General features: G+C 36.2%; 1 protein-coding gene across 1 annotated transcript; it reads right to left on the reverse strand.

Annotated features, from left to right (window-relative positions):
• Window positions 1-1,456: 1,456 nt before the first annotated feature.
• Window positions 1,457-8,571, reverse strand: LOC149806841 (uncharacterized). Its single transcript, XM_089958437.1, has one exon. The coding sequence runs from the start codon at window positions 7,961-7,963 to the stop codon at window positions 5,924-5,926; it is 2,040 nt and encodes a 679-aa protein (XP_089814563.1). The 5' UTR covers window positions 7,964-8,571; the 3' UTR covers window positions 1,457-5,923.
• Between the last annotated feature and the right edge of the window lie 5,364 nt (window positions 8,572-13,935).

Genomic DNA, 13,935 nt, shown 5'->3' on the forward strand with positions numbered 1-13,935 from the left:
ATTGGTCTATTTATGGCTGTCACAAAATTGAGCAGATTGTTGATCCTAGATGCTTCATTTTGGTGGGGCAATCAGAGCTACTGCATTCTGTGCCCCTCATTTCTTATTCATCTTCATAATCAAAACTGTATTCCATTATGAAACCGGGTCCCCGAGTGGCAGAGTGGTCTAAAGCACTCTCCATTATGGGTCACTGCCATCCCACCGCTGTCTGCGTGGGTTTGAGTCTCAGATTCGGCCAATGTGGGTATGTGGGAAAGCTTGCCAGTAGCTTCTTGAGGGTCGGTGGTTCTTTCCGGGGATTTCCCAGGTTCTTCCTCCACCATTAATACTGGCCGCCATGTATAGCCTATCGTGTGCTGAAAAATGGCGTTAAACCCTACAACAACATCATTAAGAAACCTTGGAGTGACAGCCCTGAAGTAAAGTGATCAAGTGCTGTATTTCATTAAGAAACCTTGGAGTGACAGCCCTGATGTAATGTGATCAAGTGCTGTATTTCATTAAGAAACCTTGGAGTGACAGCCCTGATGTAATGTGATCAAGTGCTGTATTTCATTAAGAAACCTTGGAGTGACAGCCAGCATGACCACTACAGTTAAGGCTGCACATGAAATGCATCCAGTCCACTGATCTAATTTCTAATCACTGACATGTACAATACAGTTTCCTGCTGATGGTTATTTGTCAAAATATAATAATTATTAATAAAGAATGTTTAGCACTGAATAAACATTTAATCCTACTTCTGATTGCACTGGTCATAAAGGGCTGTGTATAGTAAGGAAAATCTGGTAAGGAGCTGAATAAAATACCCGAGTGTTGTACGCATGATGCCAAGAGTTGGGGACATCGTGTCACCCTCCTGCCACAGCTGGGAGATACACCATTTTTGAGGTACAAATGAAAATAATAATATCTAATGCACTAATAGTGATATAAAAATTAGGTAATCTTGATTGCTTCAACAGTTTTGCAACTACAGATTTGTGGCCTGTACTGTACTGTCATATTTTCCTTGAACAATTGCATTACCCCAATGAAAGTTTTATCATGTGCTAAAATAACTTATGAAGACATTATCAGGTTAACCTCACATGAGCTGTAACATGGAATTTTCTCTGCCAGATCTTGCTCTCTCATTTAACATAGTTGAACATTCATTATGTACTAGCATGTATTATAATAAGTACCAATATTTTCTTAATTTTCTTTCCAAACTAACAAATCATTAATTACATGACAAATGGTCACATTTGTCAACCTCAATTAAATTGTCATTCTGTAGGGGTGACTTTAACCTTGAAAATATGTTACATGAACAGCTGCCACAACAATACCAATTATTTCTGGGCAAAAATGATTATTTGTCATGGGAACAAGAACTGTTCTGTAATACAAGGAAGGAGATAACTGTACACAAGTTTTTTGAAGAATAAATACCACTCAGTATGACTGCTTTTTCAAAGCATTTAATAAACCTTGATGTAGAAATCAAACTTACTAAATCAACAAGCTAACCGGGAACAAATATCTGAAATAACAGAACCTGTCCAGTAACTCTACTTTAATCATATGTCTTAGATACATATTATTTTTAAAACAAAAGAATCAACAATGTCAATTTTCAAAATGTACACTGTACAATTCACGAATAACTGTACCATCTGATAAAACCCCAAACCTACTTGCTGACAAATTTATTAGGCTGGTCCCTCCTCTTAATGTGGGAGAAATAGTGAATATATATAAGAGAAAATAGGGAATCTTTCTAGAAGGATTCAGAGCAAGGACAACTGATCCCCATAAAGCAATTGCACCAGAGATTACATATATATTGATTCTAGAGTATGTGAAAAAACAATACAGTATAATGTGTAAACCATCTAAACTTTCCATGGAAAATGAGTAGGTGTTGTTTGCCCTTGGAAGACAGCAGATATGGGGAGGAGAGTACCCAATGGGAACCACAATGGCTCAGTTGCTTATGTAATCCATGGGTTGTGGGTTTGATACTTGTCAAGGTGGGATGCCACTCAGTCCCCCATGGGAATGGAACTTACCTCTCATTTGCTTGGAATGATATGGCCAACATGGTGTTAAAAGTGCCATTAAACCCACCCCAAAAAAAATCATCTTGGGGTGATTCCATAAGATGTCAGCCAGGGTTCAATTTGAAAAAGAGTTGTTGTTTTTGCTTAAAACCACAATTTCCCCCCATTTTTCAATGAATATTATATTACTTTCACTGAAGATCTGACAGTAAGTACTTAAGAGGTCATGTTCTGGTGACCTATGTTATTACAATAATCACTAATTTTATCAGCCAATAAGATGAAGTCCTATATATGATGCAAGATTGTATAAATACATCTAGTTTTGATACTGAAGTTATCCAAATGAGATTAAACTCAGACCTTTTGGGGACATCACAAAAGCTACACAAATCAGGGAACCCAGAACTCTCTCTTGCAATAAATAATCATCCATTAGAAAATGTCAAACATGAAAAGCTTGTAGGTGTGACCATAGATAATAATTTATTATGGAATGACCATATTGATAAGCTTTGTAAAACACTGTCATCCAAAATTGCCCTACTCAGCGGAATCAAGAAATATTTACCTATGGAAACTTGAAATCTATACTACAACATTCTTCCAACAATGGATTATTGTACAAATGTACGGGGAAACTGCTAAATCTGAGCTTGACAGGATTTATAAACTTAGAAACAAGCAGCATGCATAATTTTAGATGCATCTATTGCTCATTCCTCAAAAGCATTATTTACACAACTCAAATGGTTCACAATATATAACAGGATAGATTTTCACAAGGCAGTTCTTTTATATAAATGTCTACATGGAACTGCACCAGAGTATCTTCAGGACTTATTCAGGCATTTTTCAACACAATACCAGTTAAGATAATATCACATGGAAACCTTCTACCACCAAAACCAAGAACAGAACAATTTACAAAAAGCTTCCAATACACTGGTACAGTTACATGGAACAAGTTTTCACTACATGTAAAATCTGCTGAAAATATTAGAGTATTTAAGAAGAGATATCATGAGCATGTATGTGCTGCTAATTTAAAAGTCACTAGAACAGAACCCCTAAGTGGCTGCTGTCAGATCTTCACAAAGGACAGTGGAAATATGTTTCTAATCAGATCGATTAAATACCATATTGCATTCCATATTCAGACCAGTCAAATATCAATATGCATTTATATTCAGACCAGTTAAATATCAATGTGTATTCCATATTTGTCAAGACTTGCTTCAAATAGTATGCAATATATCATGTCTGCACTAAAAAATGTAAGACTAACTTTGACATTGACTACAAGACAGAAGCGACAGACGTGTACAGTTCACCAAGAAATTAAGCATTGATACATGAATGAAATTACATGCATTTATATAACAGAAGCATGTGGTAGATATAAACACTAAATCAAGGTACTGATTGATATACATACTGTTGCTAGTTCATAAAGCATAAAACTTTAAGAGCATAAAGCATTATGAACTGAACATCTCTCTTGATCAATTGATCTATCAACTTGCCCTGAGACAAGTACTTTGCAAACCTGAGCTACTCAGAGCTGAATTTAAGCTCATCCTGGCGGTCAGGCAAGTACACTTATCGAGTCATGATGCATAAGGTTGAAATGACTGAATTTGTTCACTATATTATACTAATAAACTTCACAGTCAGAGCAAAGTTGTTAAAATCTATGATGGGATGTTAACTCCTGCAGCTGTTGCTGAATTCTGCATGCTATTACAAAATACAACGTGCCCTTTCTGAAATATTCAGGATTTAAAAATCTCATCAAAAAGCCATCAGGTGAATAAGCATTTGCCTATTAAATTTAAAGACTTTTTTTTCATTCATTTGTGAAGACTCTACATTCAAGCACACAGTATACCATATTAAAACACTAAATACCTGAAAGTGACAGATTTTCACAATAAAAACAAGTCTGTTTTTGTATTTTTATCCATTACTTAGACTGATTATTTGATGGTACCTTTTTTGCAGGCATCAACATGTGTTCATTTTAGGCTATTACAATTGTGCCTATGACCTGCAATTTTCATCTTTGGTACAATAAAGTTCTCTCCATGATACCCATAGGGCACATAAAAGGACCAAAGAAAATAATGATGCAAGATAGTTATGGTTAACTTTAGGTTGAATCAAGCAGATTCCAAGATTACTGGCATTAGTTCAAAAAGAAGCATCAGATGACCTATTATATAGATAGTTCCTGAATGACGTCATCTGCCGTCATATTTGTGGTCAGCAGGCAGATTTACCATTGACTTTATGTTGTTGTTGTTGTGGGGTTTAATGCCATTTTTCAGCACATGATAGGCTATACACGGCGGCCAGTATTAATGGTGGAGGAAGAACCCAGGAAAACCCCGGAAAGAACCACTGACCCACGAGAAGCTACTGGCAAGCTTTCTCAAATACCAACATTGGCCGAATCCAAGACTCAAAACCACGCAGACTGAGACTTTATATGGTGTCTCTAAGCTAAAATATTCATTGAATCTCAAGATACTTTTATGAAAATTACATATATAAACAGAATGCAAATCAAGCTTTCTGTTAGTATCTATATTTGTGATTTATAAATTGACTCGACTTCAGTGTGCCTTGTTAAAAATGGTAAATTTTGGTGATCACATGTAGGAGAAACTGCCAGGTTGCCCATCGTCCAGGTAAAATGGGCAGAATATCATCTGCCAGTGACCTTATCGGAAAGCATCTATTGGCTGACAAATGTGTTACTGCTTTTGCATAGCTTGGGCACCAATTAAGTGTGTGTGTGATTTTTAACACAGTTTAAACAACTTTTCAGTCATATCACAATGATGTCTGCAGTGTGGCAGTTTATAGTGATGTCAAGCACTGGGTCATCATACTGCAGACATATAGTATCATGTCCCAACCCAGTCACCAGGTAGACCAGTCCTAATGCTAACCTCTTACGGCTGAGCGCAAATTAAGAGCACATGGTCGATGATTAGTGATCAGATACTAGTATTGAATAGTGTGTACAGTATTCAATAACAAAAGATCACATTATCAATTTTACTGGCTCAATTTTACTAGCTGACAGAAACGGCTTATTTTGATTGGCTCAGATACCAATTACATGGTCAATGATTAATGATCAGCAATGTAAACAAGAGATGATGAAATCTTAAGCAAACACACGCAGTGCATTTATTTCCAATGTAGTGTGCAGGGAGGAAATAACATAAATTTAAATGTCCTCAAATAAATTCTAGAGAGGAATGGTTACTTGAGAATGAAGAAATCAAATCCCAGTTTGAAAGGTTCACTTTAGGGGAGGCCGATAATGATCACTGGTGCTCAGGTCATAGATTTATTAATTTCTACAATAAATACTTTTCCAGCAGTGTATGCTTTGAATTACTCAGACTAAAGCAGTTTTCTGCAATTTCTTTCTTCACTGAAATCACAGTGATGTGAACTGTGAACATGATTATTTTAGCAGACAAGAAAATTACAGAATCAGTCTGACTTAAGAATGTCTGTTTCAAATCATATAAAGCTGGAGAAGTGAATGTTTATTGCAGATATTAACAAATCCATGATACAAATAACCATGATGATATATGTCTGAATTTCTTTTATTTCTACATTACCCAATTTTTTTACTTTGTAGAAGCACTGGGTCCCATTTTTCCATTTCTGAAATAAACACTGCATTAATAATTAAAGTTAACTGTTAAAATACGTCAAAAGAAAACAAATCGGTGATTATTTCAAGCTAGTATCCAAATTTGATCATAATAATCCCCAAATGTTCACAGGTCCTTTAAAATAAGTTAATTCAACTCAAGATTCAATGAAAACTACGAGTCCCTCTACTCATCTTCATCCTTTGTGTACAAAATCCCATCTGGATATCTGAACACGTTGATTCGTCCATACTCTCCAATCCACAGTCGACCGCATGAATCTATGGCCATCTTTCCAGACAGAAAATCACCCCCATTCGGCCTCAGACAAACCAGAATATTGCCCCTATAGTCCAGTACATCTATATTACCTTCATCAAGGGAAACAAGCAAGTGACCCTGACTGTCAAAGATCAAATCATGAACTTGACGCTTGATGTTGGTCATCATGTTTCCTTTCTGATCAAACAAGAAAATGTTGCCTTTCACTTCTTTGTCTTTTGGACTGCTCTGCTGAGTTTTTGTGTCATCTTTTGTGTTGAACAATGACACTGAGGCAGATCCGAAAGCAAAACCAGAGCTGTCAATCATACTACCAAATACGTATGGTGCAAATGCTTGGCCTACTTGAGGTTTTCCAAATGCTGGTACTGACTGTTTCACATCCATGCTCAAATGTCCCATGGCAGACCTACTGTCTACAATGTCTTGTGCACATACTGCAAGAATGTCTGTGAACTTGCACACAGCAACACAATATAATGCCTTAAACTTAGACCCCCGTGGTGCATACTGCCTAACAACTTGACCACTCTGATCAATGATAAGTAACTTTGCTGGTTCATTGCAGCAAACAGCTATATTTCCATTGTCAAAAACAGCAATGTCCCCAGGAATAGATGATAGAGAAAAATGTTTTGTTGTTTTATTGTTTTCTGTAATTTTATAAATTAATTTCTCTGCTGGGACAGATATAAAAAGGATGCCATCATTGCTCATTGCAACAGATGTAATCTCAAATTGCTCTAATATTTTCTTGTGTTCTGATCCCCACTCATTAAACAGGGAAAGGCCATTAGTTCCTGTCTCTGCTATCCAAACCTTTCCTCCCTGGCACTGCATTATGCATTTTATCTCATTAAACTGTGGTGTGCAAAATGCACTCACTATCTCAATTTTTGTAGTGGACAATGTCTCTTTGTCAGTAACTACAAGGCCAATACATTTTGAATCAATCTGATCACAATTTCTCTCAAATCTGACTAGCTGTGTGTCCGGAATACTCTTTAGTGACGATGCATTGACTTCCTTAAATTTGCACAGCATCCTATCGCCTTCCCTTAAAACTTCTGTATCACTTGCTGATGTAATCCATTTCTTCAGAGCCATTGTTTTCTCTTGTGTATTTTCAACATCTCTTTTCAGCTGTTTCAACCTATCCTTTTTGCCCTCACATAATTTCATTATCTCATTTTCTATCTTTTTAACATTGACGTCTATTTCCATTTTAATCTCCACTGCTCTTTCCTGCAAATGGTCTCTTGCTTTTCTTTCCATTTCTTCGACAGCAGACTCTCTCTGTGATATAATCTTGAGGATTCTCTCATTTGCACAAAACTTTTCACATGCTATCCATTCTTTATTCAATAGATTTCGTTTGAGGTTTGCAGCAGCATCCATCAGCTCTATTTTATGCTGGTCGTGAACCTCAGAGTCACATGAAGAACACAGAAATTCCTCACATGTAATACAGTAACGATCTGCAAACTCTGATTCATGTCTGAAGCACTTTTCCTGGTCAAACTTCTTGTGTCTAACTGTTTTCAAACTGGCCAAGTCATGGTCTCTTGTGATCTTTAGTTTCTTGTGGAGTACTGCACATTCTTCACAGATTTTCTGTTCACATACCTCACAGTAATATGCAGCCCTTGGTTTTGCCCCACTGTCACAGTTTTCGCATAGACAGCTGAATTCTTCGGAATCTTTTCCTTCCTCCTCTATTGTATCAATATAGAAATTAGTCTGAAAAAAACTTGCCCCAGTATCCGGAATGTCAATATCCGCTCTACACAGTGGACACTGAAACCTGGAATCTGGTTTTGCTTTGGAGATGTGTGACGCTAAGCATGCTTCACAGTAGCTATGAAAACATGGCAATATTTTTGGTCTTTTGTAAGACTGAAGGCAAATTCCACAGTTGGATTGAATACGTGAAGCGGTCGCCATATTGTTCTTGTTTATTTTTATGTTTACTCCGATATATCATCGAGCACCCCAGACCCGGTCCTGCTAAATACTGCATAATCATGGGGATGAAAATACAGTATTGTTAAAGAAAGTAAAGTAATTGAGTAAATAAAAATAAAAAATTGAACACTTTGTTGTTGTTGTTGTTTATCAACTGACATTAATATGAAAATTGATGGCGCTGGTGTAAAGTAACAGAACTTCACATGAATATTGATAGAATAAGCCATAACGTAGACCAACAAGTAGGTCTCTGTTTTTTTTTTTTTTTTTTTTTTCTTTTTTCTTCCTGACATTGCTGATAGCGGAGAGCAGTCAAAAGCTGATGGATTTTATTTACCATCCGCATAGCAAGGTCAGTCGAAATAAATTTATGAATTACTAGCGAGCGTCCGATAGTCAGAAGTGACGGGAGGCTGAAACATCGTAAAACTTCAGTATGGAATATGTCCCGACAGCGTTGGTCTCCGCTATCAGTAATGCCAGGAAGAAGAGAAAGAAAAGCGTATACGTACTTGTTTGTCTAGCCATAACGCCGATCGGGGTAATATTGGAAACCGTTTATCAGACAAACCAATTCTCACAGTCGGACTGACGTCATCGAGTCACATGTTTTTAACTCTTTACCGCATAGTAGTAAACTATCAACAAAATATCATATTGTTGCTGTCACTAGTGCAATGATAAGCAGAATGGATTATTATTTTTTTAAAATTGGTGGAATAACGTGTGGACTGATGAATGAACCACTCTGGTTGGTAAGTGCAGGAATTTTCATTTGCACTTGCATTAATGCTTGATTCAACTGGGACGGATTGTGGGTGTTTGACAAAGAAGAAACCAGTTTGACATGATACATGTCTGGTTTTTGTCGGCTTTACAGTAGCTCTTGAGAGTTTGGATTTTTGTAGCCAGTGATGTGTATTGATAACTTCGACATGAAATCATTACTGGCATTCGACCAAACACCGCTATCTCACTCAGTTTTTTAAAATCCTTTTTAGACTTTGTCTCTGATAGAGAAGAAAATCTTTCTACCCTGCTATTTTTGTTTTAAAACTACACTGTCGGGCATTTCTGCGCACCTAAGGTTTTCGTTTCCAATATTGAAGCAAAACGCATACCGAATTCGAGCTATTGACAAAAATAAAATACAGCAATGCTTACCATTTGAAAAGATGCATTTGTCACCAGAATATTCTGTTCAAAATAATATTAATTTTGGACACAGGGGATACCACCCCACTGTTTTCCTGATTCGCGATATGTCGGCCTTTTCTGCGCATAGCTTTGAAAAGATGTAATGTTTATCCATCTTGCTATAGAAATGAAATGTATTCCTTTGGACTGTTTCTGTCAGCAGTTCAGTCGAGTAATTAGGTTAGGTTTGTAGTTAGTTTTACAAAATTCAACGTAACAATGTCATAAATTGGCAAGAGATATTAAGCAAACTAAACCGATCTTGTAAAAAATATTAGTAAAGTTCAACATTTTATGAAAAATAAGCTATTACGTGGAAGAGAAACAACAATGAATAGGGTGTAATGTGTTTACAACGTCTTGTTAATGGGGAAAAATTACTACATAATTTAGAAACAGACTATCGGCCGGGGAATTTGTTCTGAATTTATTTTCTAGTGGCTAGTAGACGCGTAGGGTAGCAGACGATTTTGTACGTGTGGGACAACTTGCAAAATTGGAAACTTGGATTAAAATAGTTTTGTTTTAATGTACACATTTTCATCTTTTATATTATATATTTTTTTGTATGATTCTAAAAGATGCATAGTAAATCGAATTTTCTGGGTTACAGGTTCAAGAAGGTCATGGAATGGGTCTTCACGTTGTCATTTAGAAATCACATTTTTATGTGCATTTCGAGTCTAAATGCGGGATATTTGTGTAAACTTTATAACTTTATGAATATCACTTTTCTTAATTAATGTACGATTCTTATTTCTGATACAAAATGGATTTTTGACCCAAAATAGCACGTGATCAAATGTTTACAGAAAGGACGTATCGTTGCGCAGAATTACCCGACGCGGAGAATAGGCCGACATGGCGGTAAATACTTATCACCAATAACATGTTGAAATATATTCCCAAGATGTTCGAAGATTCATTTTGATAAATTCTATGATGACGAAATTAAACACTTGTAAGGCAAGATGCAGGAGAGCACCTGAGTAAACCACGTTTTCCCTACAGGAACTGGGCTTCAAGCCTGTAGTAGCAGGTATGTTGAAATTATACATTGCCTGAAGTTCTACCAAATAATAGCTCGACTACGTGTGCAGGGCCGGAAAGGGGGGGGGGGGCGTCCAGGTTTCCGGATCCATCGCTAAAAATAAATATACGTTCCAACGTACAGTCAATTGTCACTTGAAATTTGACCACGGTTGTATTCTTGCGCACGTTTATTGGGTATTATGCAAACTTTGAGTAAACTGACTTTTACTTTGGTGCCTTTTCGAGGAATGTCAGGGCCCTTTTGAAATTTTGAAAAACTTAACATCCCACCCCAACTGGACCTGATCCGGTCCTCTGTGTGTGTGTGTGTGTCAAAAATGTTTTGTATAGTGTGTTATCAAAGTTGAAGAGACCTTAAGTTGCTTTATGCTTCAAACGATCTTCGACCCCCGTTGTGTAGAACAACCTTGTTCTACAATTAATTTATACCTTCTACGATTCGAATATGGAACGTGTTATGCGTTGAAGTGCGAAACAGCCCTTCAGTACATAATTTTAAAGCCTATTTCAACCGCGATAAAGAAACCCGTCCGTGTTACAACTACGCTGATGATAGAATGTCTCAGATCATGCATGCTAGGCTAAGAACACATTGTTGTAACTTAAATTACGATTTATACACGAATCATGTATCTAATAATAAGTATGGCTCCTGCGGTGAAATTGAGAATGTAAAACACTTTCTTCGAATCAAATCATATGCACACTCCATTTTGCTCTTACGATTGAAATATTATTATTTGGCAACCCTATTATAATTGTAGAAAACAAACAAATATTTTTAGCTGTGCAAAGTTTTATTAGGACGACTAAAATATTTAATTAATTGACTTAACTCACAGCCATTTGAATCCCAATTAATTAGTTCTTAATCTTTGTTATGCTTTGTATTTAAGTATATGCACATTTTCTGTAAAACCATTGTTACCGGCATCGAGATCTTTGATGTTGTATTTTCTTTCATGTTACTGTTGGGGAAACAGTGCTAATAAGCATGTATTCAAGGGTTGTTTCTCACTTCGACGGGTAACAAGTTCCATATTCAAACTGTAGAAGGCAGAAATTAATTGTAGAACAAGTTCGTTCTGCACATTGCGGGTTGAAGATCATTCGAGGATGGAATGGAGCAGGTCTCCTATTCTGCAAATAACGGTCGAATCAAGTCTTGAAGATATGCGGGAGCTCGTCCGTGGTAAATTCAAAATAACTGAAGCAGTTGATGTTGGTAACGGCGAGAGTTTAGGCTTTTCCAGCTAGTTTATGTTGGTAACGGCGAGAGTTTAGGCTTTTCCAGCTAGTTTATGTTGGTAACGGCGAGAATTTAGGCTTTTCCAGCTAGTTTATGTTGGTAACGGTTAGAGTTTAGGCTTTTCCAGCTAGTTTCATGATACAATTATGAAGGAGATGCACTTATGGCTGCACCCGTTATTATTGTCATCGCCTCAACATTTACTGTTTCTAGGAGGTCTTTAACGTGCATTGAATAATTGTCCCAAATGTGGTCAACGTAGTCAAACACTGGAATAATATAAGATTTGTTCATTTTTTTTTCCAAGGATAATCGATCTAGTTTGAAATAGAGAATTTTTAAGCAATTTAATTTTTCCCAGGCTTTATCGCGTGCCAAGTGGCATCACTGGATAATATAATGCCCAAAGGTTTGTGCTGAGAAACCCCTTGTATGTTTGTTTCGGCCATGCATAATATATGATGATGGTTCTCGTTCCGTTTTCGTGTTAACGAACCAATGTCTGGACCATTCATGTATCTTTTGAATATCAATGTTTAAGATTTTTCCAGCTGTGGTCTGGTTATCAACTATTATATACAATGTCGTATCGTCAGCAAAATGTCTGATTGATGATTCTATATTTTCAACAATATCGTTGATGAAAATTACAATTAATAGTGGTCCCAAAATAGGGCCCTAGGGGTCTCCAGGATTAATGCATCGAAAAGCTGAGGATTTAGAATTTATAATAACTCGTTGTTTTCTTGACAGTAATTAGCTTTCAAACCAAAATAATATTTTTTCATGAACACGAATATTTTTTAATGTTGAGAGCAAGCCTTTGTGCCAAACTCTGTCGAAAGCCTTGCTAATAGCGAAGAAAACGGTCCTAATTTCCTTTCCTTGGTTTAGCGCAGAACAAATTCCACTGTAAACGTCTTTTTCACTGATGTGTTTGTGGAATCGCCCTGTGAAAAACCTGATTGCTTATGTGAAATTATAAAGTGTTGAACAATATAATTGTTTAAGTATTTATAAACATACTTTTTCTCAAAAGCTTTATATAAAGTACATGGTAAAGATACAGGACGATAGTTTGACACAACGGTTTTAGACCCTTTCTTATGCACAGGCACTACGTTTGCTAGTTTCCAGTGATCTGGAAACACTGAAGATTGCAAGGAGATATTGAATAAGCGGCAAAGTGGATATTTAATTGAATGTGCAAATTTTTGCAGCAATTTAAGGTGTTTTAAGCCAGGGCCACATGTTTCCATGGATTTAAATCTGCTAAGACAGTATAAACATCATCCTCGTTATTTTGGTCTCATCAAGTGGGGGATCTATTAAATCTCGTAGAGTTAACTTGTGAATTTGTGGTAAATTTTCGGTGTGTATAGTTGACTGCTCACTGCTCATTGAAAACATTTGCCTTTTCTTCTTCATCACTTATAACCTTATCATTCACGATCAGATATTCGCATCATTTCTTTATTGACTTTCCTTGAAGTTCTCTAATTATTTTCTACCAGTGTTTTGTGTTTCCATGTAAATACCCAATTTTTTCTATCAGAGTGTTGTAATAATTACATTTCGACTTCCTTTTCTAGTTAATAACCATGTTCTTCTTTTGCCTATAGAGAAACCATTTACAGAAATCATTGCCTGGGATTTTGTGTACGTTTCGCGTGGTCATACAATCGTTTTCTCTGCCTTATAAGTTTTCTAATTTCATTATGCATCCAAGGCGGATTGTATTCGCGAATAACAACATGATTCCTTACTGTTTCCTTGATGCTATTTATAAAATTCTCAACGGTGGCATTGATATTACTTTCGTTGATTCCACTGTCCCGATCTAAAGACTCGAGTACTGAATTCAAAAGAGAAGATTTCGAGTGCATGGTCCTTTAAATGGTTTTGTGTATGGTAGAACCAAATCAGGAAAACAAGATAAAACTTGGCGTTTATGATGAAATTGATAAGAAAATTAGAATGTAAATGCAATTTGGCAGGTATGTGGAACTTACATTTTGCTACAAAATTTAATAATATTTTTTGTTGTTGCTTGTTTCGTGGCAATGTTGTTTTCATGGGAGGTCTATTTACCAATTTATTTATTTCCTGGTTAATTCAATAATTTATTATTTTCCTGGTCAGCTCTGCCAATAATCCATGGATTCATTATTTACTCATTCACTATGTTATATCATTCCTTAATCAATTCAGTCACCAATTCATAAATCATATTTCATTCATATATCTATTTACTTAATCATTCATTTATCTTTTTCAACAATACTCATCCACAATAAATTTCCAGTCCCGTATCCTAACTCATTCAATCTCTCACCAACTCCATCCACTTATCTTTCATACACTCATTCATATTTGATTTTTCTTCTTCATTCATTGATTCACTTGTCATTTTTTTATGTGCCTATTGGTGCTCTAAACCTTTTATATT

The sequence above is a fragment of the Sinohyriopsis cumingii genome, chromosome 1, assembly GCF_028554795.1.
Source record: "Sinohyriopsis cumingii isolate HCF-2022 chromosome 1, ASM2855479v2, whole genome shotgun sequence".
In the NCBI taxonomy this organism is placed as follows: domain Eukaryota; kingdom Metazoa; phylum Mollusca; class Bivalvia; order Unionida; family Unionidae; genus Sinohyriopsis; species Sinohyriopsis cumingii.

Coding starts and splice junctions, on each gene's coding strand:
- LOC149806841 (XM_089958437.1), bottom strand. CDS start 7,963: ATGGCGACCGCTTCACGTATTCAATCCAACTGTGGAATTTGCCTTCAG.